This window comes from Podarcis bocagei (genome assembly GCF_964188305.1).
Source record: "Podarcis bocagei genome assembly, chromosome: 18".
NCBI classification, from domain to species: domain Eukaryota; kingdom Metazoa; phylum Chordata; class Lepidosauria; order Squamata; family Lacertidae; genus Podarcis; species Podarcis bocagei.
In genome coordinates, this window is record NC_138144.1 from 2,136,291 (window position 1) to 2,160,464 (window position 24,174).

At 52.5% G+C, this 24,174-nt stretch overlaps 2 protein-coding genes across 2 annotated transcripts; one reads left to right on the forward strand and one right to left on the reverse strand.

Annotated features, from left to right (window-relative positions):
• Positions 1 to 893: 893 nt before the first annotated feature.
• Positions 894 to 7,243, forward strand: FGF22 (fibroblast growth factor 22). Its single transcript, XM_081178070.1, has 3 exons — positions 894 to 1,494; positions 4,798 to 4,901; positions 6,624 to 7,243. Exons 1-3 carry the CDS (start codon positions 1,107 to 1,109, stop codon positions 6,816 to 6,818), a joined length of 687 nt encoding a protein of 228 aa, XP_081034196.1. The 5' UTR covers positions 894 to 1,106; the 3' UTR covers positions 6,819 to 7,243.
• Positions 7,244 to 9,136: 1,893 nt separating this feature from the next.
• RNF126 (ring finger protein 126) lies at positions 9,137 to 23,968 on the reverse strand. Its single transcript, XM_081177994.1, has 9 exons — positions 23,842 to 23,968; positions 17,470 to 17,528; positions 16,997 to 17,060; positions 15,919 to 16,163; positions 14,964 to 15,032; positions 14,764 to 14,833; positions 13,367 to 13,460; positions 11,231 to 11,346; positions 9,137 to 10,168 (listed from the first exon to the last, which is right to left on the reverse strand). Exons 1-9 carry the CDS (start codon positions 23,914 to 23,916, stop codon positions 10,010 to 10,012), a joined length of 951 nt encoding a protein of 316 aa, XP_081034120.1. The 5' UTR covers positions 23,917 to 23,968; the 3' UTR covers positions 9,137 to 10,009.
• Positions 23,969 to 24,174: the final 206 nt, after the last annotated feature.

Consider the following 24,174-nt stretch of genomic DNA (forward strand, 5'->3'; position numbering starts at 1 on the left):
TCCTGCATTCAAATCCGATGGACTACGCCTGGGGAGCCAACGGCTTGGACGCCATCATTACCCAGGTAAAACCTCTCTGCCCTTCCGGGGGGAATCGTTGGTTTCGAAATCTGCGTCGCTTCCGTCTTCTGCGGAGACACTGTCCTCATTTCCAAAACTAAAATAAAAACTACCGTATTTTTTGCTCTATAAGACTCACTTTTCCCCTCCTAAAAAGTAAGGGGAAATGTGTGTGCGTCTTATGGAGCGAATGCAGGCTGCGCAGCTATCCCAGAAGCCAGAACAGCAGGAGGGATTGCTGCTTTTGCTGCACAGCGATCCCTCTTGCTGTTCTGGCTTCTGAGATTCAGAATAATTTTTTCTTGTTTTCCTCCTCCAAAAACTAGGTGCGTCTTGTGGTCTGGTGCGTCTTATAGAGCGGAAAATACGTTGTGTGTGTGTGTGTGTGTGTGTGTGTGTGTGTGTGTGTTCTTAACATAAACCTTTACCTATTCATTTTGCATGTGTGTGTCAGCCTCGCCGAACCAAAACAGGATGGGATTTGCAAAGCGCCGTCCGGTGCCAAAGGCACAGAACATCTGGCCAACTCCAAAACAGATTTATGAATGGGGAATAAAATTCCATTCACAGCCACACCTTAGCTCCGCCTCGAAGGTTCGGCGATTGGCTGTCGGGGGGCAGGCCCAGCCAATGCCACGCTTCCTTGTCAGAAGGAGGGAATGTACAGCTGAAATTCTTGTCAATGAGAGAGCTGTTTGGGTTCACGCGAGGCTCGCACGCACCTCTCTCTCCTGTCAAAGCTAGATTCTCCCGGGAGCTTTGGCAAATCGAGAAGAAACTGAAAGAGGAGCTTCGAGCTTCTGAGTCGGGGATTCTGGAAGGCGCAGCAAGGCGCTAGACCTCAAGGAAACCGCTGCCAGCTTCTGGAAGGCGCGGCAAGGTGCTAGACCTCAAGGAAACCGCTGCCAGCTTCAGGTCTGCTGCCGAATTCTCTGATCGAGACCGGTGAAACAACAGCAGGATCACAGATCTGCGGAGCTGGAAGGAGGGATCTCCAAATATCATCTAGTCCAACCCTCTACGAGCGCCATGACGCCATTCGTAGGATGTTGACCGCGCCCAACGGTGACCCGTGGGACCTCGGGCCTCGCCGCCGAATCCTCGCCGGGCAGCCTTCTGAAGCCCCATGGTGGCCGTCGCCCGAGAGCCGGGCGAAATTTTCTGGCATGGGTCACCAGGACCCACCGACTGCCCACGCCGCCTGGTGTTTTTTGCTGCTGGTCTGGCTCGCCAACTCCGCCCTGGGGCACGGAGACACGGCTTTGCAGCCACACGGCGGGTATTGGTGGCCAAGGGGGGGCAGGCCCGCCCGCAGCTACCCCCACCTCCAGGGCGACGCGCGGAGGAGGCGGCTCTACTCGTCCACTCACTACTTCCTGCGCATCGGCGGGGACGGCAAAGTTGACGGCACGCGTCGGGTCGAGTGTCCAGACAGTAAGTCTCGCTTGCATTTGATGCTTTCGAACATAGGGTTGAAAGCAAGCTTCTGTTGTTGTTGTTGTTTAGTCGTTTAGTCGTGTCCGCCTCTTCGTGACCCCCTGGACCAGAGCACGCCAGGCCCTCCTGTCTTCCACTGCCTCCCGCAGTTTGGTCAAACATGCTGGTAGCTTCGAGAACACTGTCCCACCATCTCGTCCTCCGTCGTCCCCTTCTCCTTGCGCCCTCCATCTTTCCCAACATCAGGGTCTTTTCCAGGGAGTCTTCTCTTCTCATGAGGTGGCCAAAATCTTGGAGCCTCAGCTTCAGGATCTGTCCTTCCAGTGAGCACTCAGGGCTGATTTCCTGCAGAATGGAGAGGTTGGATCTTCTTGCAGTCCATGGGACTCTCAAGAGTCTCCTCCAGCACCAGAATTCAAGAGCATCCATTCTTCGGCCATCAGCCTTCCTTATGGTCCAGCTCTCACTTCCATACATCACTACTGGGAAAACCAGAGCTTGAACTATACGGACCTTTGTTGGCAAGGTGATGTCTCTGCTTTTTAAGATACTGCCTAGGTTTGTCATTGCTTTTCTCCCAAGAAGCAGGCGTCTTTTAATTTCGTGGCTGCTGTCACCATCTGCAATGATCAGGGAGCCCAAGAAAGTAAAATCTCTCAGCTTGCCGGTTCCTCCTCCAGGTGGATCACGTTTGATCAAAACGCTCCACTATGACCTGTCCATCTTGGGTGCCCTGCTCGGCATAGTTCATAGCTTCTCTGAGTTATTCAAGCCCCTTTGCCACGGCAAGGCAGGGATCCATGAAGGGGAAGCAATCTTCTAGTCCTCATTAAAGCAGAAAAGTGCACTAGCGTCCCCAACAAAGCAAGCCTGGGGGGGAAAGAGTCAGGGACGTTTGGGGAAAACTTTGGTGTTCCAGATTTTGCCTGCCTCACATCCTCCCTGGGAGTTGTAGTTCAGCAGCGCCCGGTGCACTACAGGTTCCCGATGCCAGCTTTAGGAGAGCAGAATCCTAATTTCAGACGCAGCGATGCTTCTGAATCGTGGCTGCCGAAACCAAAGGAGAGTGATCTTGTGTTCGAATCCTGACAAGTTTCCTGCTTTGAGAAGAGGGCTAGTTGATTCCGATTCTCACTGGTGAAGCAAAGCTAGCATCCTAAACCAATGGAGTAAGCTCCTTTGGGGTTCACCTCCGAGTCGACACCGTTAGCAAATGCACTCTGAACGGGCGAAACTTCCAAGTTGCCAAATCAGTTTAGTGTCGGTTTTTACGGATAAGGAAGTTGCACAAGTCCTGGCGGTTCTGCAGAGACGTGTGACCGATTATTCAGAGTTTGTTTGTTTTTAGAATATTGCAGTCTGTATGACCTCAGAGGTCCTCTCATCACAATGACTGCGTTTTTTCATGCTTCAGAGAGAGCGCAGAATCCAAAACTGGGTTGGGGAGCAGACTTAAGCTCTAAGTTGTAGGTCAAAGCTCTCAGTTCCCAAAGGGCCTGAGCTGTTGTGATTAAACCCCAGTTGTTCTGTATACCGTATTTTTTGCTCTATAAGACTCACTTTTCCCCTCCTAAAAAGTAAGGGGAAATGTGTATGCATCTTATGGAGCGAATGCAGGCTGCACAGCTATCCCAGAAGCCAGAACAGCAAGAGGGATTTCTGCTTTCACTGCGCAGCGATCCCTCTTGCTGTTCTGGCTTCTGAGATTCAGAATATTTTTTTTCTTGTTTTCCTCCTCCAAAAACTATGTGCGTCTTGTGGTCTGGTGCGTCTTATAGAGCGAAAAAGACAGTAATTCCTGGCCCATTTGTCTGCAATCGCAACGAGGGCTAACTATAAATATATTGTCCGAAACCGCTTTGAGGTCCCTGTTGTGATACTGGTTCCATCATTTCCGACCTGCCAATATACTGCAAATCGTTATACGTGTGTGCAAAGGATTCACGAAAACCGTGAAGCCTGCCAACGCCTCTACGAAGTTCCCTCCTTATTCCAGACGTTGTGATATATCGGTATACCGCCGCGTTCAGCCGGGGATAGATCACAAATCTGAAAGCCAGATTATCGCCCAGCCCTAACCAGAGGCGTCAAACTCTGCTTGTCTGCCACGAGAAATAAACGCAAAGCAGGGAGTTTTTTGCTTTTTAATTGCATTTATTTTCCACCATTTTCCGTAAGGAGCTTGAGGCAACATACCTGGTTCCTTCCCCCGCCCCCTTCTCATTTTATCCCCCAAATAACCTTCTGAGGTAGTTCAGGCTGAGAGAGACAGCGGTTGCTCCATGGTCACCCAGGAAAGTGGGAATTTGAACCCAGGTCCTTTCCCAACTCTCTAACCACTACACCACGCTGCCTTTCCGAGAGGCATCCCTCACTAGTGTTCACCTGCAAGACTCTGTGTGCATTTTTAGGGAGTTAAGAAGTCTCGCTCTTTTGTCGGTTGCCTACAAGATGACAATGCTTTAAGAAAGGACAACACAGCCATAGTCATTAATGACAACTTTGCAACAATGCATAATCACCGACAACAACTTTGCAGCAATAATATCTTCCTAAAGCTGTCCTCAGAGTAAGGTAAAAGGTAAAGGGACCCCTGACCATTAGGTCCAGTCGTGGCCGACTCCGGGGTTGCGGCGCTCATCTCGCTTTACTGGCCAAGGGAGCCGGCGTACAGCTTCCGGGTCATGTGGCCAGCAGGACTGAGCCGCTTCTGGCGAACCAGAGCAGCGCACGGAAACGCCGTTTACCTTCAGGTTACAGACTCCGCTAACCCAGAAATATTGCTTCAGGTTAGGAAATTTGCATCAGGATGAGAACAGAAATCGTGCTCCAGCGGCGCAGCAGAAGAAGGAGGCCCCATTAGCTAAAGTGGTGCTTCAGGTTAAGAACAGTTTCAGCTTAAGAACGGACCTCCGGAAGGAATTAAGTACTTAACCCGAGGTACCACTGTATTTTAGGCAAGTGTCCACAAAAATGAATATAATCGTGAATATACCATACCAAAAACTATTTTGCACTGTGTTGGGTTAAACTGCTTGCCACAATATGACCATTAGGTAAAACTGCAAACAAAAAAAAAGTGTTTTTATTGGGATGAATTCAAACTGAAACGCCGAAGGATTTCCGCGGGGATATTTTAAAAATAAAACCACAAATCGCTGCAGATGTTCAGAGAGCTGAATCGAAGAAAAGTTACGTATGGGGAGACTAGGGCACTAGGTTGTCGTAAAGGAGAAGGAATTTTAAGTGCAATTTTAAAAAAACAGAAATAAATTAAGGGCTTTTCCCCGTCTCTTCCAGATATCGTGGAGATCCGATCGGTGCGTGCGGGGATCGTGGCCATCCGGTCAGTCCATAGAGGGTTCTACTTAGCGATGAACAGAAAGGGGAAACTCTACGGCACGGTAAATATTCATGGCGGCGTCTCCTGCAAAACGGCGCCCTGCTGTCAATCGGCTGCTGTCACCCTGATGGGCGGGCGACACCAGTTGACGCGATGGGGCAGGATTTAGCTCTGCAGAGTCCTTCCCCCGTCCCCAATGGGTCAACCGGGGGAAGCCATGTATTAATAATAATAATTTATTATTTATACCCCGCCCATCTGGCTGAGTTTCCCCAGCCACTCTGGGCGGCTCTCAATCACATGTTAAAAACAATACAGAATTAAAAATTTCCCTAAACAGGGCTGCCTTCAGATGTCTTTTAAAGATAGGATAGCTGCTTATTTCCTTCACATCTGAAGGGAGGGCATTCCACAGGGCGGGCGCCACCACCGAGAAGGCCCTCTGTCTGGTTCCCTGTAACCTCACTTCTCGCAATGAGGGAACCGCCAGAAGGCCCTCGGCGCTGGACCTCAGTGTCTGGGCAGAACGATGGGGGTGGAGCGGCTTAGTCCTGCTGGCCACATGACCCAGAAACTGTACGCCGGCTCCATTGGCCAGTAAAGCGAGATGAGCGCCGCAACCCCAGAGTCGGCCGCGACTGGACCTAACGGTCAGGGGTCCCTTTACCTTTAAACAAGCTCTAGCTCAGGTCCCCACTCTCTTGGGGCGCCCCAAAAAAATTTAAAGGGAAAGAACCAACTGGATGTACATTTCCAAAATATAAGATAAAACACAAATGAAATAAAACCTACATACAGCAACAGGTGTTTTGTGTTGTGTAGGCTCCTATTATGTGCAAATGGCTTTAGATACCTATTAGGTCCATAAATTGCCATATAGGAGGCACGGCCAACAAATAAGATCGTGATGTACCGTCAGATCACTGGACGTCTGTGGTAGATCACAGGTAGATCACTGTCTCCCCCACCCAAAGAAGCTCAACCACTTTGGCTCCCCTGAAAAAAGCTCAACGTTTTTGCCCTTAACCCCCCAAAACAGGGCCTTCCTTCCTAAAAAAAAACTCAGTAACTTTGACCTGAGCCCAGGAAAACAGGGCTTCCCTTTCTAAGAAAAGTTCAACAACTTTGACCTGAACCCCAAAAAGGGGGCAGATAACTGCCAGTTTTTAACTGTGAGTAGATCACAGTCTCTTGGGAGTTCGCCACCCCTGCCACATAGCATATAAAAAAGTAAAGGGACCCCTGACCATTAGGTCCAGTCGTGGCCGACTCTGGGGTTGCGGCGCTCATCTCGCTTTCCTGGCCGAGGGAGCCGGCATACAGCTTCCGGGTCATGTGGCCAGCAGGACTAAGCCGCCTCTGGCGAACAAGAGCAGCGCACGGAAACGCCGTTTACCTTCCCGCCGGAGTGGTACCTATTTATCTACTTGCACTTTGTGCTTTCGAACTGCTAGGTTGGCAGGAGAAGGGACCGAGCAACGGGAGCTCACCCCGCCGCGGGGATTCGAACTGCTGACCTTCTGATCGGCAAGTCCTAGGCTCTGTGGTTTACCCCACAGCGCCACCCGCGTCCCTTTTCCACATAGCATATATTCAACACAAAAAACAGCAGCGATTTGTTGTGGACAAAGGACAGCTGGACATATAAAGGGCCCCATTACCTTCAGGAGCGGAGGGCCGCATCAAACCTAAATGCGGCCCTGCTTGCAAAGGCAGATGTCCTAACGTCCGAGCTGCGTCCGCCAGGCCAAAACCAACCTCCGTCCTCCTTTTCTCTCTGCAGAAAGCGTACACCCCCAGCTGCAACTTCGTGGAGCGGATCGAAGAGAACGGCTATAACACTTATGCTTCCTTCCTCTGGCAGCATGAGGGACGCCCCATGTTCCTCTCCCTCAACGCCAAGGGCGTTCCGCGAAAGGGACCCAAGACCAGGAGACAGCAGCTCTCTGCGCACTTTCTGCCCATGCTGGTCTCCTGACGGAGAGTGGGCAACACACAACGGACTCGTATTGCTCATCAAACGCCTTCTTATATTGAGTACTTAAAAACAACAGAAACTTTCGGGTGGGAGGGGGGGTTATTTATTATTTTTGTACGAAAAAATAAAGGCAAGCCGGCGTTCGACGCCGAATGGAAAATCCCAGGTGGTTTGTTGGCATCGCCTTCGTTGCTGTGTTCGGAGCTCAGCAAGGACAAAGTCTTGTTTACAGCCTTGCAGGTCCACCAGAATGTTTCGGGGAAAGGTGCTGCAAGACTTTGGATGGAGGGCCTAAGGGACTAGCGGCAGGATCACCCAAGCTCTGTTTAAAAACCTTCCGTGAAGGAGGTAATAGGGCTGGGCGATATATCGTCCAGCAACAGTTCGAAGTCCGTATCGTGATATCGGTCCGTATCGTGATATCGGTAGTTTTCGAGCTGGCGGTATACAGTCGAACCGCAGCTCCCGAACGCCAAAAACCCGGAAGTACCGTATTTTTTGCTCTAGAAGACTCACTTTTTCCCTCCTAAAAAGTAAGGGGAAATGTGTGTGCGTCTTATGGAGCGAATGCAGGCTGCGCAGCTATCCCAGAAGCCAGAACAGCAAGAGGGATCTCTGCGCAGTGAAAGCAGCAATCAGAGATTCAGAATGTGTGTTTTTTCTTGTTTTCCTCCTCCAAAAACTAGCTGCGTCTTACGGTCTGGTGCGTCTTATAGAGCAAAAAATACGTTAAATGCTTCAGTTTTCAAACGTTTTTCGGAAGCCGACGCGGCTTCCGATTGAGGGCAGGAAGCTCTTGCAACCCATTGGAAGCAGAGCATCGGTCGTCCAACGTTTCGGAAGCCGAACAGGCTTCTGGAACGCAGCACGTCCGACAACCGAGGTTTGACTGTATTGCAAAACGTGATGTGCATTTGTGCGCTATGCAAAAATCACAATGTGTGTGTGGGGGGGGGGACCTTTGAAGGCAGCCAATGCTTCTCTCGATTCCTGCAGCCCGTTAACTTCGCCGGCTCAGCTCCACACACAAACACCCAGCCTCTTGCATGGGGCAGCGAATCGCGAGAGCGCGCACTGGCAAAAATCACAATGCAGGGAAAACCGTGAGGCCAGCCGATTCCTTTACATAGGTAAAGGTAAAGGGACCCCTGACCATTAGGTCCAGTCGTGGCCGACTCTGGGGTTGCGGCGCTCATCTTGCTTTACTGGCCGAGGGAGCCGGCGTACAGCTTCCGGGTCATGTGGTCAGCAGGACTAAGCCGCTTCTGGCGAACCAGAGCAGCTCACGGAAATGCCGTTTACCTTCCCGCCGGAGTGGTGCCTATTTATCTACTTGCACTTTGACATGCTTTCGAACTGCTAGGTTGGCAGGAGCAGGGACCGAGCAACGGGAGCTCACCCCGTCATTGCGGGGATTCAAACCGCTGACCTTCTGATCGGCAAGTCCTAGGCTCTGTGGTTTAACCCACAGCGCCACCCGGGTCCCTTCCTTTGCATAGCTCTGCCCTTATTTCAGACATCGTGATATATCGGTTTCTGTTGGTTCGGGTCTTCCCCTCCGGAGCAGGAGGGAAAAAACCTGGCTCTATCCCCCACAGGGGAGGGCTGCCATACGTCCGGAATTTCTCGGGATTCAAACAGCGATAATAGGACCCGGGGGGCGGAATTTGGAATAATCGGCACAGCGTCTGGGGTTTCTGCTAACAGAACCAGGAAGCGTGTGTTTGGGTATCAATTTTTGCATTTGGGGGGTAAATTCTCCCCAAAAAGCTCAATAACTTTTTTATTACTGATTATTATTATTTTTAATAAAGTATTTTTCTACATGGACGGTGAATCTCTCGCAGCCCTAACCGAAGATGCTCAAGTTTCTAGTCCCTGTGAAGGAGCAATTTAAACAGGAAACCTAAGAGAACCGGGGTACCACTGTAGAGACATTCTCTCCGGAAGAGAAAAATTGCTTCTTCTAAGAACCGGGACATCCCTGCAGATGTAGAAGGATTTTCAACTCCTATTGTTTCTAGCCAACATGGATGACAGCGGGGGATCAAGAAGATGTCAAGTTGGCCACCCCCGACTTAGATCTGAGGCCCGATTCTTCCATTCCAGGACAAGTTCATAGAGCATAGCGTTGGAAGGAACCACAAATGCCTTGCAACGCGGTAATCTTTCGCCCAACATGGGGCCCCAAAATTCAGACTCTCACGCTCCACCGACTGAGGGTTTCTCCCAAGCAGTCGATAAAATTGGGCCACCATGTCAAATCAGGCGTCTATATCTCGAAGGTGCGGGACGAACCCAAACATGCGTGTACAGGATCCGAGCTGAAATGTCCGTTTATTTCAACAGCAGTAATAATTTAACATTATAAAAACCCCTTTCTCAACACCGGGCTGCCCAAAAAAGAAAAAGGGGGGGGGAAGGGTGATGTTAAAACAGGAGAGGAAACTAACGAGTCTGAAAATGTGGGTCCGGTCGTTAGGGTATGAGCACACGACCTGTCCCCCCCCCAAAAAAAACCCCTTCCTTGGCTGGCTTTCTTTCTCCCAGCTAGGAAGTAGAAAAATCCATTAGGTTGGGACAGGAGGGAAGAGGGAACGTCAAAAGGCTTGAGGAACTGAAAAGAGACCCCCCCCAAAAAAGATGGCCAAAATGCTTTAAAAAAAAACAAACCAAGCTACTAACAGAAACGATTTCCGCTCAAAAAAAAAAAGGAGAAAACCCCAAAAAGTCTCACTTCAGTGCTTCCATGTTCCTTTGCCGGGTTTTTCCTCAAAGAGTCCGCGTTTTTTTAAAAAGGGTGGGCTTCCCTCATACCCACCCCGGAGGAAACAAAACGGGAGAGCGCCCGAAATACCCTTGCGGGGTCAAAGAGACAAGGGTGAGTTTGTGTGTTCAAGGGGGAAATGTGTCGGTGGTGGGGGGGGGGTCGCGTTCTGCTTCCCCTGCCCCACACCCTGCCCCCTTTGATCCGTGTTCCAGGGCTGGGGGGGGTTCCTCTCCCATTCCCCCCCCTCCACAGACACCCGCCCGCCCCCGCCCCCATTTTCGCCAGGTGGGGAGGAAGGCGACAAAAGGGGCGCGAGAGCAGCGACGTTTTTGTTTCGTTTTTTGCTTGCTTTCGAAAGGCGTGTTTCGTTTTCCGACCGACCCCCCCCCCCGCGGCAACCTCCCGCCCCGCCGTTCCGCTCTCACGAGTTGTTCGCCGCGTTCTCGTTACTCGGCGAGCTAGAGGAGGAGGAGGAGGAGGAGGAAGACGAGGAGGCGAAGTTCATCGCCGAGAGTCCCGGGGGGTTGGTGGCAGTGTTCTGGCCGCTGAGGCTCTTCCGGCAGACGGGGCAGGTGTCGTGCTGGAACGAAACGCGGAAAAGGAGAAATTGAGTCGGGCCGTCGCTTCCGTAGACGCCCGGTCTAATTTCTAACACTGGCACTTGACTTTAATAATAATAATTTATTATTTATACCCCGCCCAATGGGACGCGGGTGGCGCTGTGGGTTAAACGACAGAGCCTAGGACTTGCCGATCAGAAGGTTGGCGGTTCGAATCCCCGCGATGACAGGGTGAGCTCCCGTTGCTCGGTCCCTGCTCCTGCCCACCTAGCAGTTCGAAAGCATCTTAACGTACAAGTAGATCAATAGGTACCACTTTGGCGGGAAGGTAAACGGCGTTTCCGTGCGCTGCTCTGGTTCGCCAGAAGCGACTTAGTCATGCTGGCCACACGACCCGGAAGCTGTACGCCGGCTCCCTCAGCCAGTAAAGTGAGATGAGCGCCGCAACCCCAGAGTCGGCCACGACTGGTCCTAATGGTCAGGTCTCCTTTTATTTCACCAGCCACTCTGGGCGGCTTCCAATTGAGTGTTAAAAACAATACAGCGTCAAATATTAAAAGCTTCCCTAAACAGGGCTGCCTTCAGGTGTCTTTTAAAAATAGGATAGCTGCTTATCTCCTTGACATTTGATGGGAGGGCGTTCCACAGGGCGGGCGCCACCACCGAGAAGGCCCTCTGTCTGGTTCCCTGTAATCTTGCTTCTCGCAGCGAGGGAACCGCCAGAAGGCCCTCGGCGCTGGACCCCACACTTGCCCCATCCAAACAATGACCATCATCAGTGCAGGTAAGGGGGAAAACTAGTTTTAATTTTGTCTTGTTTATTTTATAGCACAGTGCATTGATTCTCGCTTTCGTTTCATGGATCAACGGTCTCGTTAGATAGTAAAACTCATGTAAAATTGCTGTTTTAGGGGTTGTTTTTGAAAGGCCGGCAACGGAATAATCCGTTTTGCATGACTTTCTATGGGAAAGCAGCGCGCCTCGGTTTTGGAACGCTTTGGTTTTGGAACGGACTTCCTGAAGCGATTCAGTTTGAGAACCAAGGTGCCACTGTATTGAAATTCTCTCTCTTCGCAACTCACCTGCTCCAGCCATGGAACTATGCAGCCGTCGTGGAACAAATGATTACAGGGCAACTGCCGAACGCTCTCGCCCGCTTCGTAATCTTCCTTACAGACGGGACACTCCAGACCGGAACCTGCGGTTGCAGAACAAGGAACCTTGGGTTGATTTACTGGCCCACGTTGCAATAAAGAAATAAAAAGGGGGGAGGGGAAAAACCTGGCAAAAGAAGCAACGACGTTTTGTGCGGTTGTGGGCACACTTTTCCTTCCACGTGGGCTGGGAGATTTGTGATCCTTAAAAAATATTTACAGCCCTGCTCCCCCGGAATTTCCACAACAGTCAAGTGAAACACTCTCTGGCCCCTACCATGAATTTACTTGAATTTAACTGGAGTTATATACGGTACAGGGATACGGGTGGCGCTGTGGGTTAAATCACAGAGCCTAGGGCTTGCCGATCAGAACGTCGGCGGTTCGAATCCCCGTGACGGGGTGAGCTCCCGTTGCTCCGTCCCTGCTCCTGCCAACCTAGCAATTCGGAAGCATGTCAAAGTGAAAGTAGATAAATAGGTACCGCTCCGGTGGGAAGGTAAACGGCGTTTCCGTGCACTGCTCTGGTTCGCCAGAAGCGGCTCAGTCCTGCTGGCCACATGACCCGGAAGCTGTATGCCGGCTCCCTCGGCCAGTAAAGCGAGATGAGCGCCGCAACCCCAGAGTCGGCCACGACTGAACCTAACGGTCAGGGGTCCCTTTACCTTTTTATATTCAGTAGGATCGCATCCAGGGCCAGATTTAGGTTTGATGAGGCCCTAAGCTCCTGAAGGTAAGGGGGCCCTTTATATGTCCAGCTGTCCTTTGACCACAACAAACGGTCACTGTTTTTTTGTGCTGAATATATGTTATAGGTAATTTATGGACCTAATAGGTATCTCAAGCCATTTGCACATACAGAATGTAGGCACCCTATATATGGAAATGAGCAAACCAGTGATATTTTAGGGCAGGCATGGGTGAACCCTGGCCCTCCAGATGTTTGTGACCACAATTCCCATCATCCCTGACCACTGGTTCTGTTAGCTAGGGATGATGGGAATTGTAGTCCACAACATCTGGAGGGCCTATGCCTGTTTTCGGGAGCAGGCGAGCAGGTGGGGCCTATGACTTATATCACAGGAGCCTACACAACACAAAACACTGTTGTTGTATGTAGGTTTTATTTTGTTTTTATCTTATATTATATTTACGTAAATCCGGCACTGATCGCGTCGTTTGCACAACCAACGTTTCGACCCCTGGTCCCTGGCCTCTGGCCGTGCCGCCAGCTCGACTGGATGAAGGGTTTAGAAAAGGGGGTGCGAGTCTGTTTTTGTGCAGAAACTAGCTCTGCTATGCCCCTTTCCACCCTTCCCAGAAGGATGCCCCCACGTTGACCCTGTCTGAAGTTGCAAACGCCATATCTATCTATCTATCTATCTATCTATCTATCTATCTATCTATCTATCTCAAAGGGCAAGAGGAAGAAATCAGCAAAATCAAGCATAAAAACAAGCGATGCCATGAGATGCTACCGTATTTTTCGCTCCATAAGACGCACCTAGTTTTTAGAGGAGGAAAGGGGGAAAGCCCTGGTTTTGGGGGGATCAGTTCACAGTTCACAGCTTTTTTGCATAGGGGAAAAGCCTCTTTTTTTTTAGGATCAGCTCAAAGTTGTGCACCTTTTTTGCAAAGGGGAAAAGACCCGTTTTTGGGGGGGATCAGTTCACAGTTGTGTGGCTTCTTTTGCAAAGGGGAAAAGCCCCCTTTTTTGAAGATCAGCTCAAAGTTGTTGAGCTTCCTTTGCAAAGGGAAAAAAATCCTGTTTTTATGGCGTTCAGCTCACAGTTCTGCAGCTTCTTCCCAGACAGATAATCTAATCAGCCAGTCACATGTCGCTGGGGAGAGACAAACAGCCTCCGTCTGCAGAACATTCAGCAATGGAGGCCTGGGCTAGGGAGCCAGCGATCGACCACACATTCGCTCTATAAGACGCACAGACATTTCCCCTTACTTTTTAGGAGGATAAAAAAGTGCATCTTATGGAATGAAAAATACGGTATATTTTGGGGGGAGGGAGGGAGAGGAGAAAAGAAATGCGGAAGAAAAAGAGAGACTAACCTACGTGTTCCTCTGTTATGTGGATCGTGGGGAGCGCTTGGATTTTCTCCTTGTCCGCCGGAGGAGGCCCCGTGTTCTCAAACTGATTCAGAAGCTGGAAGAGAACAGGGATGCGGGAGGTAAAGGTAAAGGTACCCCTGCCCGTACGGGCCAGTCGTGTCGGACTCTAGGGTTGTGCGCCCATCTCACTAAAGAGGCCGGGGGCCAGCGCTGTCCGGAGACACTTCCAGGTCATATGGCCAGCGTGACGAAGCTGCTCTGGCGAGCCGGCACCAGCGCAGCACACGGAAACGCCATTTACCTTCCCGCTATAAAGCGGTACCTATTTATCTACTTGCACTTAAGGGTGCTTCCGAACTGCTAGGTGGGCTGGAGCTGGGACCGAAAGACAGGAGCTCACCCCGCCGCGGGGATTCGAACCGCCGACCATGTGATCGGCAAGCCCTAGGCGCTGAGGTTTTACCCACAGTGCCACCCGCGTCCGGGGATGCGGGAGAGAGTGAGGCAAAAGCCCCGAGATGCTTCGAGTCCTTGCCTTGTTGCAAAGGGGTGGGGATTCCAGATAATAACAATAACTTATTACTTGTACCCCGCCCATCCGGCTGGGCCTCCCCAGCCACTCTGGGTGGCTCCCGACAGAATATTAAAAACACGATAAAACATCTAATGTTAAAAGCTTCCCTCAACAGGGCTGCCTTCAGATGTCTTCTAAAAGTCAGATCGTTGTTTATCTCCTTGACATCTGCTGGGAGAGCGTTCCACAGGGCGGGACTACCAAAAACACCCTCTGATTGTAACCTCTAATAAATAATAATAATAATTTATTTATACTCCGCCCACCTGGCTGGGTTTCCCCAGCCACTCTGGGCGCCTTCCAACAAAATATTAAAATACAGTAGTCCAAATGATAAAAGCTTCCCTAAACAGGGAATACCAAACCTACAATATAAAAAAACACACAAAATACCGTATTTTTTGCTCCATAAGACTCACTTTTCCCCTCCTAAAAAATAAGGGGAAATGTGTGTGCGTCTTATGGAGCGAATGCAGGCTGCGCAGCTATCCCAGAAGCCAGAACAGCAGAGGGATTGCTGCTTTCGCTGCGCAGCGATCCCTCTTGCTGTTCTGGCTTCTGAGATTCAGAATATGTTTTTTCTTGTTTTCCTCCTCCAAAAACTGTTCTGGCTTCTGGGATAGCTGTGCAGCCTGCATTCGCTCCATAAGACGCACACACATTTCCCCTTACTTTTTAGGAGGAGGAAAGTGAGTCTTATAGAGCAAAAAACACAGTAATTTTTATTTTAGTTTTGGAAATGCGGACAGTGTCTGCGCAGAAGACGGAAGCGACGCAGATTTTGAAACCAACGATTCCCCCCGGAAGGGCAGAGAGGTTTTACCTGGGTAATGATGGCGTCCAAGCCGTTGGCTCCCCAGGCGTAGTCCATCGGATTCGAATGCAGGACTCCCCTTCAAGAACGTAACGATAAATGGGGTTTGGGAGGGGAGAAGCAGAGAGGAAGGGTTAAGATTTCCACCGGGACCAAAAGGCCTCTGGGAAAAAGGACGGAGTGGGGGGGCGTGGGCGTTGTGAACTCACCAAGGCCCCACGCCTAGGTTCGGTATCGTGGTGGGGGCTATGATGCCGTTGACCAGTTGCTGAATGATTCTGCAGAAAGAGGAGGGAGGTGGAGAGAAGGAAAAGTGAGCCGACTGCCGGGAGAAAGAGGAAAACTCGCAAACGCCGCTCCTCAAGGCTTTGGGAATCCGACCCAGCACCAATCCTGACCATCGTGCCTGTATCTTTTCTCTCATGCTCTATCTGCAGCTCTCAGTTCCATCAGGCGGGGAGGAAGGCAGGGGGGAAATAGCGCCCGAAGTAAACCCGCAGGGTATAAATAATAAATTATTATTATTATTATTATTATTATTATTATTATTATTATTAGACCATCTATGCTAGTCTACCACTACAAATCTATGGGAGAAGTGCTTGCAGTCCTTTCTCCGCTTTCCCCCAATATGGTTAGCCCTTGGAAACACCTGCCCGCGCCTCCGCCTCCTCCTCCTTCTCTCTCTGAACTGCTTCCTCTATGGTTGCCCTCGCTCTCCTCTCAAGGCTCCTCAGCAATTCATCGGCCGCGCCAAGCTGCCCATCTCATCCGGGTCCTTCGGCCGCAGTATGGCCTAGTGGGAGCGGTGGCGATGGACAGAGGGGAGGCCCCAGGCAGAGATGCCCAGTTCGACGGCCGCAAGGAGGATGGACGTGGAAGGGCCCGAGGCTCCCACCAGTCCTGGCGGGAAGGGGCTCTCAGGGGCCGAGGCTGGTGAGAGGAGGCCGGAGGGGGGCGGGCCGGGCAGCCAAGCAACACAGTTGGAGCCTCCCTCCTCCCTGGCCGACAGGGAGGGAGGGAGGGGAGCTGCTTCCTTTGAAACCCGGGAAATTTAAGGGACATCATCAATAAGGGACAGCAGTGGGACACGGCGCTGGGATAAGGGACTGTCCCGCCAAATAAGGGACGGTTGGCAGCTATGCCGGAGTCGTGTCCTCTCACCCTTCCAGCGTGGGGACGCCTTCGTGCCTGCCAGCAGTCCTCCGCGCCGTGAAGCGCGCCCGGGGCTGCCTGGTGCCATATCTGTGTCGGGACTGGTGTTCCCTCTCGCGCCGGTTCTCCGCCTCCCGGTTGTCCTCGGGTTGAGCGTTGGACCCAAAGGCCGGGAATTCGAAGGTGTCGTCGATGATCCCAAAGGCGAACTGCCCGTAGCCCTGGGGCAGGGTGAATAAGTGCTGGTCGGCGTTCTGGAGCGGAAGGGGAGAGAGTCAGGGGCGTTGGGAAGACGCCTTGTGTACAGGTGCGAGGTTCTAGCTCCGCCTACTCCTGCCTCTGGCCCCGCCCACTGCTGGGACACCCCGCCCCAGAAAGGTACGCTGCCCTCATTCATTTATTGAATTTATATACAGCCCTATAAGGGACGCGGGTGGCGCTGTGGGTTAAACCAGAGCCTAGGACTTGCCGATCAGAAGGTCGGCGGTTCGAATCCCCGTGATGGGGTGAGCTCCCGTTGCTCGGTCCCTGCTCCTGCCAACCTAGCAGTTGAAAAGCACGTCAAAGTGCAAGTAGATACCGTATTTTTCGCTGTATAAGACGCACTAGACCACGCGACGCACGGTTTTTGGAGGAGGAAAACAAGAAAAAAAATATTCTGAATCCCAGAAGCCAGAACAGCAAGAGGGATCGCTGCGCAGCGAAAGCAGCAATCCCTCTTGCTGTTCTGGCTTCTGGGATAGCTGCGCAGCCTGCATTCGCTCCATAAGACGCACACACATTCTCCATTACTTTTTAGGAGGGAAAAAGTGAGTCTTATAGAGGAAAAAATACGGTAATTTATATACAGCCCTATACCTGGAGGTCTCAGTCAGGGCGGTTCACAAAAAAGATCAGGCAGAAGCCTCTGCTTCCAGCCAAAGATAACCTCCGCCGGGCAAAGCTAGTCGCCTGGAATCGACCCCAACTTGCCCAAAGTCGAGTGGCTATTTCGCCAGCAACCCAACTCCATCCGTTCCCTCCCAGCTTCCAAATTCTGGCAAAAACGCGACAGTGCAGAATCGGCCTGCCACACTTGGCTCCTCACCTCGAACGGGAGCCTGCTCTGCTCGCTGGTCGACGCCGAAGAGTTGGATCCATTTTCGACGTTCCTGAAAAGATTTCGAGATAGAAGAGCGAGCTGAAGGCAAGCAGGCAAGGAAGCAGCGACGGCACTTAAAAAACCACCTCGAAGGCAGGAGAAACTCTGAACAAATCTGGGGGTTTTTTTGTCTCTCTCAAGGCTGCCGATTCCTTAATGTGGACTAGCTACTTGTGGTGAACCTGTGCCCTTCAATCCACGATTGGTCTGTACTTGACAACAGTGGGGGCATTAATTAAGGACTTGTCGTTCCTCTTACTTGCCCCTACAGGCCGGCTTTTGCCCGCAGGCTGTGGCCATTTGGGGGTCTGCCCGCTGCCAGAATGCGGCCCCCACAGCCCGAAAAGGAGACCCCGCCCCGGACCCCAAACTGAAAACTGGCAAAAATCTCATTTTGTCCCCAAAGAGTTGGGCTTTACCTAGGTTCTTCCGGCAACTCTTCGATAAAGCCAGATTCGCACCGCGGGCAGATGTAGTCCTGCAGGAGGGGGGAAAAGACAGTACAAATTAGCTTTAGAAAACAACAACAATAAATGCATGCAATTGGGACTCTCTCGCACCAGAGAAAGATGGGGCGCTTGCAAGATGTAACCCAAATTTAAGTATTGATGTTTGCCGTGACCAAGGCTTCTCCCTTTAAAGGGCTGAGCTCCTTCTTCCTTTTGCAAGGAACTTCCTTGCAAATGCTTACAGCAGTAATACTAATAATAATAATAATAATAATAATAATAATAATAATTTATTTATACCCTGCCCATCTGGCTGGGTTTCCCCAGCCGGCTTCCAACAAAATATTAAAAATACAATAAAACTCCAAACGTTAAAAGCTTCCCTAAAGAGGGCTGCCTTCAGATGTCTTCTAAAAGCCAGATAGTTGTTTATTTCCTCGACATCTGAACGGAGGGCGCCACCACCGAGAAGGCCCTCCGCCTGGTTCCCTGTAACCTCGCTTCTTGCAGGGAGGGAACCGCCAGGAGGCCCTCGGAGCTGGACCCCGGTGTCCGGGCTGGACGATGGGAGTAGAGGGCTGGGCGATGCATCGGAGAATCATTCGAAATCTACATGGCAGTGTTGATTTTGGAATTTCAGATCAGGCTATATACGGCGAATCGTCGGCGTTTCGCGCAAAGCCTCCTCATTCCCCAAATAACCGCCAGAAGCCCACTCCCTCCGTAGCCCAGCCACCCACTAATATACTGGCGCAGGTACAATTGTGACCACATGGAAGATTTTCGGGTGCCAAGTTGCGGTCCGACGTCTCTATTTCGCAGGTAAGAATAGCTCCTTTATGGAATTTATCTCCCAACCTTTTTGTCTGGGAAGGAAGTTTTACAAAGTACGGAAGCCGCCATTCGGCTACATCCTCATGTTTAAAATGTTCTCAGGTCTAATCGGAAGGCTAGGTGGGAAGGAGCTGGGACCGAAAGTCTGGAGCTCACCCCGTCATTGCGGGGATTCGAACCGCCGACCTTCTGATCGGCAAGCCCTAGGCTCTGTGGTTTAACCCACAGCGCCACCCGCGTCCCTCCCATGACTGTATACAGGGCTGCATTAAACATATGCGACGCCGGGGTGCACAGATCCACCTTGGCTAGTCGCCTGCAAGCGTTCTGTACTCACCCGAAGGCGAGCAGCTACTTATACGTAGCCTAAGTCCCAGAGAGAGGAAGGGGGCTTTATGCTAACAGGCCTGCTCTCCCCCCGCCCCCCGTAACTCGATTGCTTCTCCCATACCTTACAGACAATCCCCCATTGCCCAACCAGACTAAGGCAAAACAGCCGTCACAACTTGTACTCTCGGTGCGGTTAAATTATGCCCTTTATGGAAAACAAAATCTAAACAAGACTATTATCTCCAGCACATAATTGAGCGCTGCAAGGAAGACGATGACAGATTATTATTTCCTTAAAGAAGCTCTTCTGCTTAAATGCTTAAGAAATCTGGAGGGGGAGTCGGTCAGAAGGAAATGTCCGTCACAAGAACATGGCACCCAGAGTTCTTCACATGGCCGCAAGCGGGCCCGCGTCGGACGCAAAACACGCCAGGCAAATTTCTGATGCTGGCTGCCGCACGTCCAGAACTACCCGGACGTATTTGGGATCCGTTCAGCAGAAAAAGCGCCCGGGTGGAATTTTAGAAAATCAGTCCAAATGCCCGGCTCAATAACCTCTGAGGTTTTGCAAAACGAGCTCAACAACTTAGGCACCCAAAGAACCTCGGCCGTTTTTGCGTCCGGATTTTCGCTTTTTTGCAAACACGGCAGCCTTAGTTGAGGACTACGTTTCCCATCATCCTGGACGCGTGAACATCGGGAAAGGCCTGCGAGCCGGATCGGGCCCAGCTGCCTGTCCTTGCAGGGGCAGCCAGATGGGAAGCCCCCTGAGCAAGGCCTGAGCAAAACTGCAACACCTCCCAACTGGTATTCAGAAGGAGAACACAGCCATTATCGCTGGTACCCATTGCCTGCCTCCTCCTCCTCGGATCGGTCCTGTGGCAGCGAGTTCCGTAGGTTTTTGCTATTATATACCGCCCTATATAAGGGACGCGGGTGGCGCTGTGGGTAAAACCTCAGTGCCTAGGACTTGCTGATCGTATGGTCGGCGGTTTGAATCCCCGCAGCGGGGTGAGCTCCCGTCTTTCGGTCCCTGCTCCTGCCCACCTAGCAGTTCGAAAGCACTCTTAAGTGCAAGTAGATAAATAGGTACCGCTTTATAGCGGGAAGGTAAACGGCGTTTCCGTGCACTGCGCTGGTGCCGGCTCACCAGCTGCAGCTTCGTCACGCTGGCCACGTGACCCGGAAGTGTCTTCGGACGGCGCCGGCTCATGGCCTCTAGAGTGAGATGAGCACGCAACTCTAGAGTCGGAACGACTGGCCCGTACGGGCAGGGGTACCTTTACCTTTACCGCCTTATATGGGACGCAGGTGGCGCTGTGGGTTAAACCACAGAGCCTAGGGCTTGCTGATCAGAAGGTCGGCGGTTCGAATCCCCACAATGATGGGGTGAGCTCCTGTTTCTCGGTCCCCGCTCCTGCCCACCTAGCACTTCGAAAGAACGTCAAAGTGCGAGTAGATAAATAGGTACCGCTCCGGCGGGAAGGTAAACGGCGTTTCCGTGTGCTGCTCTGGTTCACCAGAAGCGGCTTAGTCCTGCTGGCCACATGACCCGGAAGCTGCACGCCGGCTCCCTTGGCCAGTAAAGCGAGATGAGCGCTGCAACCCCGGAGTCGGCCGCGACTGGACCTAATGGTCAGGGGTCCCTTTACCGCCCTATAGACAGGGGTCTCAGGGCGGTTCACGGAATAAAATCAAGATATAAAAAGACGTAATAAACGTAAAAGCAACAACCCAACAGCCCCGCTCCTACAAAAAAACCCCACATTTTAATAGGATGTAAATCGGATCAACCAAAGACCTGGTTAAAAAGGAACATTTTTGCCTGGTGCCTAAAGGTGTATAATGAAGGCGCCAGATGAACTTCCCTGGGGAGAGCATTCCATGGACGGGGAGCCACTGCAGAGAAGGCCCCGTTCTTGTGTTGCCACCCTGCACACCTCTTGAGGAATTCAACTCACTGCTACCTGGAGCAGAACTTCCCTTTTAGCCGTCCCAAAAATCTCATGACAATCAGCTTCCTTGGACGTACATGAATTCTAGTGTTATGAGGAAGGCAGGGAAAATATACTTTTCTCTACAGCGCGTTGTTTTGCACGCTGTCAGTCGCATTGGCCCCCACCCAAGAAGGCGAGGAGTTCCCCAGGTTCAACATTGGTCACTTTGGGTACCGTTCAATCAATCCGCCTGCGCTTTTTCAAAATAAATAAAATGTGTTCAAAGGGGCTTGGGACCGGATGACCGGCCGGGACCTTTCCAGAGCCCCCGTTCTAATTCTGCGAAAATAAATATATTTCGGCACGGCCACAGCTCCATGCACAACTGCCGGGGGAGGGGGGTGGCAGAGGGAGAAAAGGATAAAACGTTCCGGGATTTTTCTTCTCAGCCAGCAGTTGAGGAAAGACACATGGGCGGGCAAGGCCGAGAAAGAGATAGCGAAAGAGAAAGAGAAAGCAAGCCTTGGAAAAGACCGAAGTCATGCTGCCTGGGTCGATTTCATCTGCAAACGCAGAATGGAACCTCTGTGTTCCAGCATAGTCTATCCCTGGATACCAGCTGCTGGCAGGCAAAGAGGGGAAGCTGTTCCTTTCAGGCACTGCTCGTAATAATAAATAATAATAAATTGTATTTATACCCCGCCCTCCGCAGCCAAGACGGGGCTCAAGTAAAAAAAGCAATTGGTTGAAATGCAACTTAAAAACAGTAGGCGAGACAGGACTCCTGATAGGTGGCCTGGTGTGTAATCAATGCCCTTATTAAGTGGAACCTCTGCGGGAAAGAGAAGTCTACCCTTGCTTGACAAACTGGGGGGGAAGAGGGGAGAAGAGAGGTGGGTAACATCCACCCAGCCAACCCACATACAGCAGCAAGGCTTAGAGATGGGGGGGCAGTCTACCCCCTAGATGGGGAAAAGCCTCCGCTGCAAACATGCCCCCCCAAGGACTTATATAAGCAATGCCCGGAAGTGGAGCCTCCAGGTGGGAGAGCAGTCTATCCCTCCCCTCCTATTTACAAGGCTTTTTTGTGGGGGGGGGCTTGGGGGAGAACCCCCCCTGCCTCCCCACCCCCCAAGAAGGCCCGGGCGCCCTTCTCCCGTAGTGGGAGAGCAGTCTCCCCCCCCACCACAAAAAAGAAGGGAGAGGAGGGCAACACCTCCCCATCCGAACCCATTTTTATCTTGATGGGCAACCCCCCCCCCCAAAAAGGGACTTATATAAATGGGAGGAAGCAACGCCCAGTAGTGGAGCCTCCAGGTGGGAGAGCAGTCTACCTCCCTGCCCTAAAGAAAGGGGGAGAGCGGTCTACCCCCCCACACAAAAAAGAGGGAGAAAAGGGGGGAGGGCAACACCTCCCCACCCAACCCATCTTTACCTTGATGGGAAAAACCCTCCGCTGCAAACATGCCCCCCCCCGCAAAGGACTTATATAAGGGGAGAAGAAAGCAACGCCTGGCAGTGGCACCTGGAAGGGGGGGGGGAAGGAGGGGAGCCTACACTATCCTCCCCCCAAAGAAAAAAATGACAAGGCACATACCTAAATATCTTGATGGGGAAAACCCTCCGCTGCAAACTTGCCCCCCCCTAAATAACACCCCCCAAAAGGACTTATATAAATGGGATGAAGCAACGCACAGCAGTGGAGCCCCCAGGTGAGAGAGCAGTCTACCCCTCCCCTCCTCTTTACAAGGCTTGATGGGGGGGGTTGGGAGAGACCCCCCCCACCAGAAAAGGACTCATATAAGGGGAGAAGGAGTGGAGCCTCCAGGTGAGAGAGCAGTCTACCCCTCCCCTCCTCTTGATGGGGGGGGGGCTTGGGAGAGAGACACCCCCCCCCGAAAAGGACTCATATAAGGGGAGAAGGAGTGGAGCCCCCAGGTGAGAGAGCAGTCTACCCCTCCCCTCCTCTTGATTGGGGGGGGCTTGGGAGAGACCCCCCCAGAAAAGGACTCATATAAGGGGAGGAGTGGAGCCCCCAGGGCAAAGAGCAGTCTACCCCTCCCCTCCTCTTAATTGGGGGGGGGCTTGGGAGAGAAGACCCCCCCCAGAAAAGGACTCATATAAGGGGAGAAGGAGTGGAGCCCCCAGGGCAAAGAGCAGTCTACCCCTCCCCTCCTCTTAATTGGGGGGGGGCTTGGGAGAGAAGACCCCCCCCAGAAAAGGACTCATATAAGGGGAGAAGGAGTGGAGCCCCCAGGGCAAAGAGCAGTCTACCCCTCCCCTCCTCTTAATTGGGGGGGGGCTTGGGAGAGAAGACCCCCTCTTAATTGGGGGGGCTTGGGAGAGAAGACTCCCTCTTAATTGGGGGGGGGCTTGGGAGAGAAGACTCCCTCTTAATTGTGGGGGGGGGCTTGGGAGAGAAGACCCCCTCTTAATTGGGGGGGGCTTGGGAGAGAAGACTCCCTCTTAATTGTGGGGGGGGGCTTGGGAGAGAAGACCCCCTCTTAATTGGGGGGGGCTTGGGAGAGAAGACCCCCTCTTAATTGGGGGGGGGCTTGGGAGAGAAGACCCCCTCTTAATTGGGGGGGGGCTTGGGAGAGAAGACCCCCTCTTAATTGGGGGGGGCTTGGGAGAGAAGACCCCCTCTTAATTGGGGGGGGGGCTTGGGAGAGAAGACCCCCTCTTAATTGGGGGGGGCTTGGGAGAGAAGACCCCCTCTTAATTGGGGGGGCTTGGGAGAGAAGACCCCCTCTTAATTGGGGGGGCTTGGGAGAGAAGACCCCCTCTTAATTGGGGGCCTTGGGAGAGAAGACCCCCTATTAATTGGGGGGGGCTTGGGAGAGAAGACCCCCTCTTAATTGGGGGGGGGGGCTTGGGAGAGAAGACCCCCTCTTAATTGGGGGGGGCTTGGGAGAGAATACCCCCTCTTAATTGGGGGGGGGCTTGGGAGAGAAGACCCCCTCTTAATTGGGGGGGCTTGGGAGAGACCCCCCCCCAGAAAAGGACTCATATAAGGGGAGGAGGAGAGGAGCCCCCTGGGCAAAGAGCAGTCTACCCCTCCCCTCCTCATAATTGGGGGGGGGGCTTGGGGCCTAGAAGGCCCAGGCGCCCTCCTCCCGTAGTGGAGCCTCCCCCGGGCAGCGCAGTCTACCGGCCTCCCCCGCCGGGCCTTGCGGAGCGGCGGCTCCTCCGTCCCCGGAGCGGGAGGGGAAGCGCCGTCCCGCGGCCCCCCGGGACTCACCGGCAAGCGCGGGGCGATCTCGGCCGAGCAGCAGTGGCAGAAGTAGCGGCCCGGCTGCGGCGAAGCCTCCGCCATCTTGTCCCCTCCTCCCTCCTCCTCCTCCCTGACGGGAGGCCAAGCCCCGCCCCCGACGACGTCACCGCGTGGGGACGGGGACGACGGCGGCCGGCGAGGGCCGGAAAGCATCAGGCGGCAAAGCGCACGTAGCACTTCCTCCTCCGTCGCAGTTGCCCTAGAGCGGCTGCTTCCGGTCGCGGAGGCGGGATTTCCTGTGTGTGTGAGGGGAATTGATGGACTCCTCTCGAAGCGAGGGTTGCCCATAGTCATGCGCAG

Coding starts and splice junctions, on each gene's coding strand:
- FGF22 (XM_081178070.1), top strand. CDS start 1,107: ATGTTGACCGCGCCCAACGGTGACCCGTGGGACCTCGGGCCTCGCCGC. Junction 1,495..4,797: donor TCGGGTCGAGTGTCCAGACA/GTAAGTCTCGCT, acceptor CGTCTCTTCCAG/ATATCGTGGAGATCCGATCG. Junction 4,902..6,623: donor AGGGGAAACTCTACGGCACG/GTAAATATTCAT, acceptor TTCTCTCTGCAG/AAAGCGTACACCCCCAGCTG.
- RNF126 (XM_081177994.1), bottom strand. CDS start 23,916: ATGGCGGAGGCTTCGCCGCAGCCGGGCCGCTACTTCTGCCACTGCTGC. Junction 17,529..23,841: donor AGATCGCCCCGCGCTTGCCG/GTGAGTCCCGGG, acceptor CCCCTCCTGCAG/GACTACATCTGCCCGCGGTG. Junction 15,033..15,918: donor GGCGTCCCCACGCTGGAAGG/GTGAGAGGACAC, acceptor CTCTTTCTGCAG/AATCATTCAGCAACTGGTCA.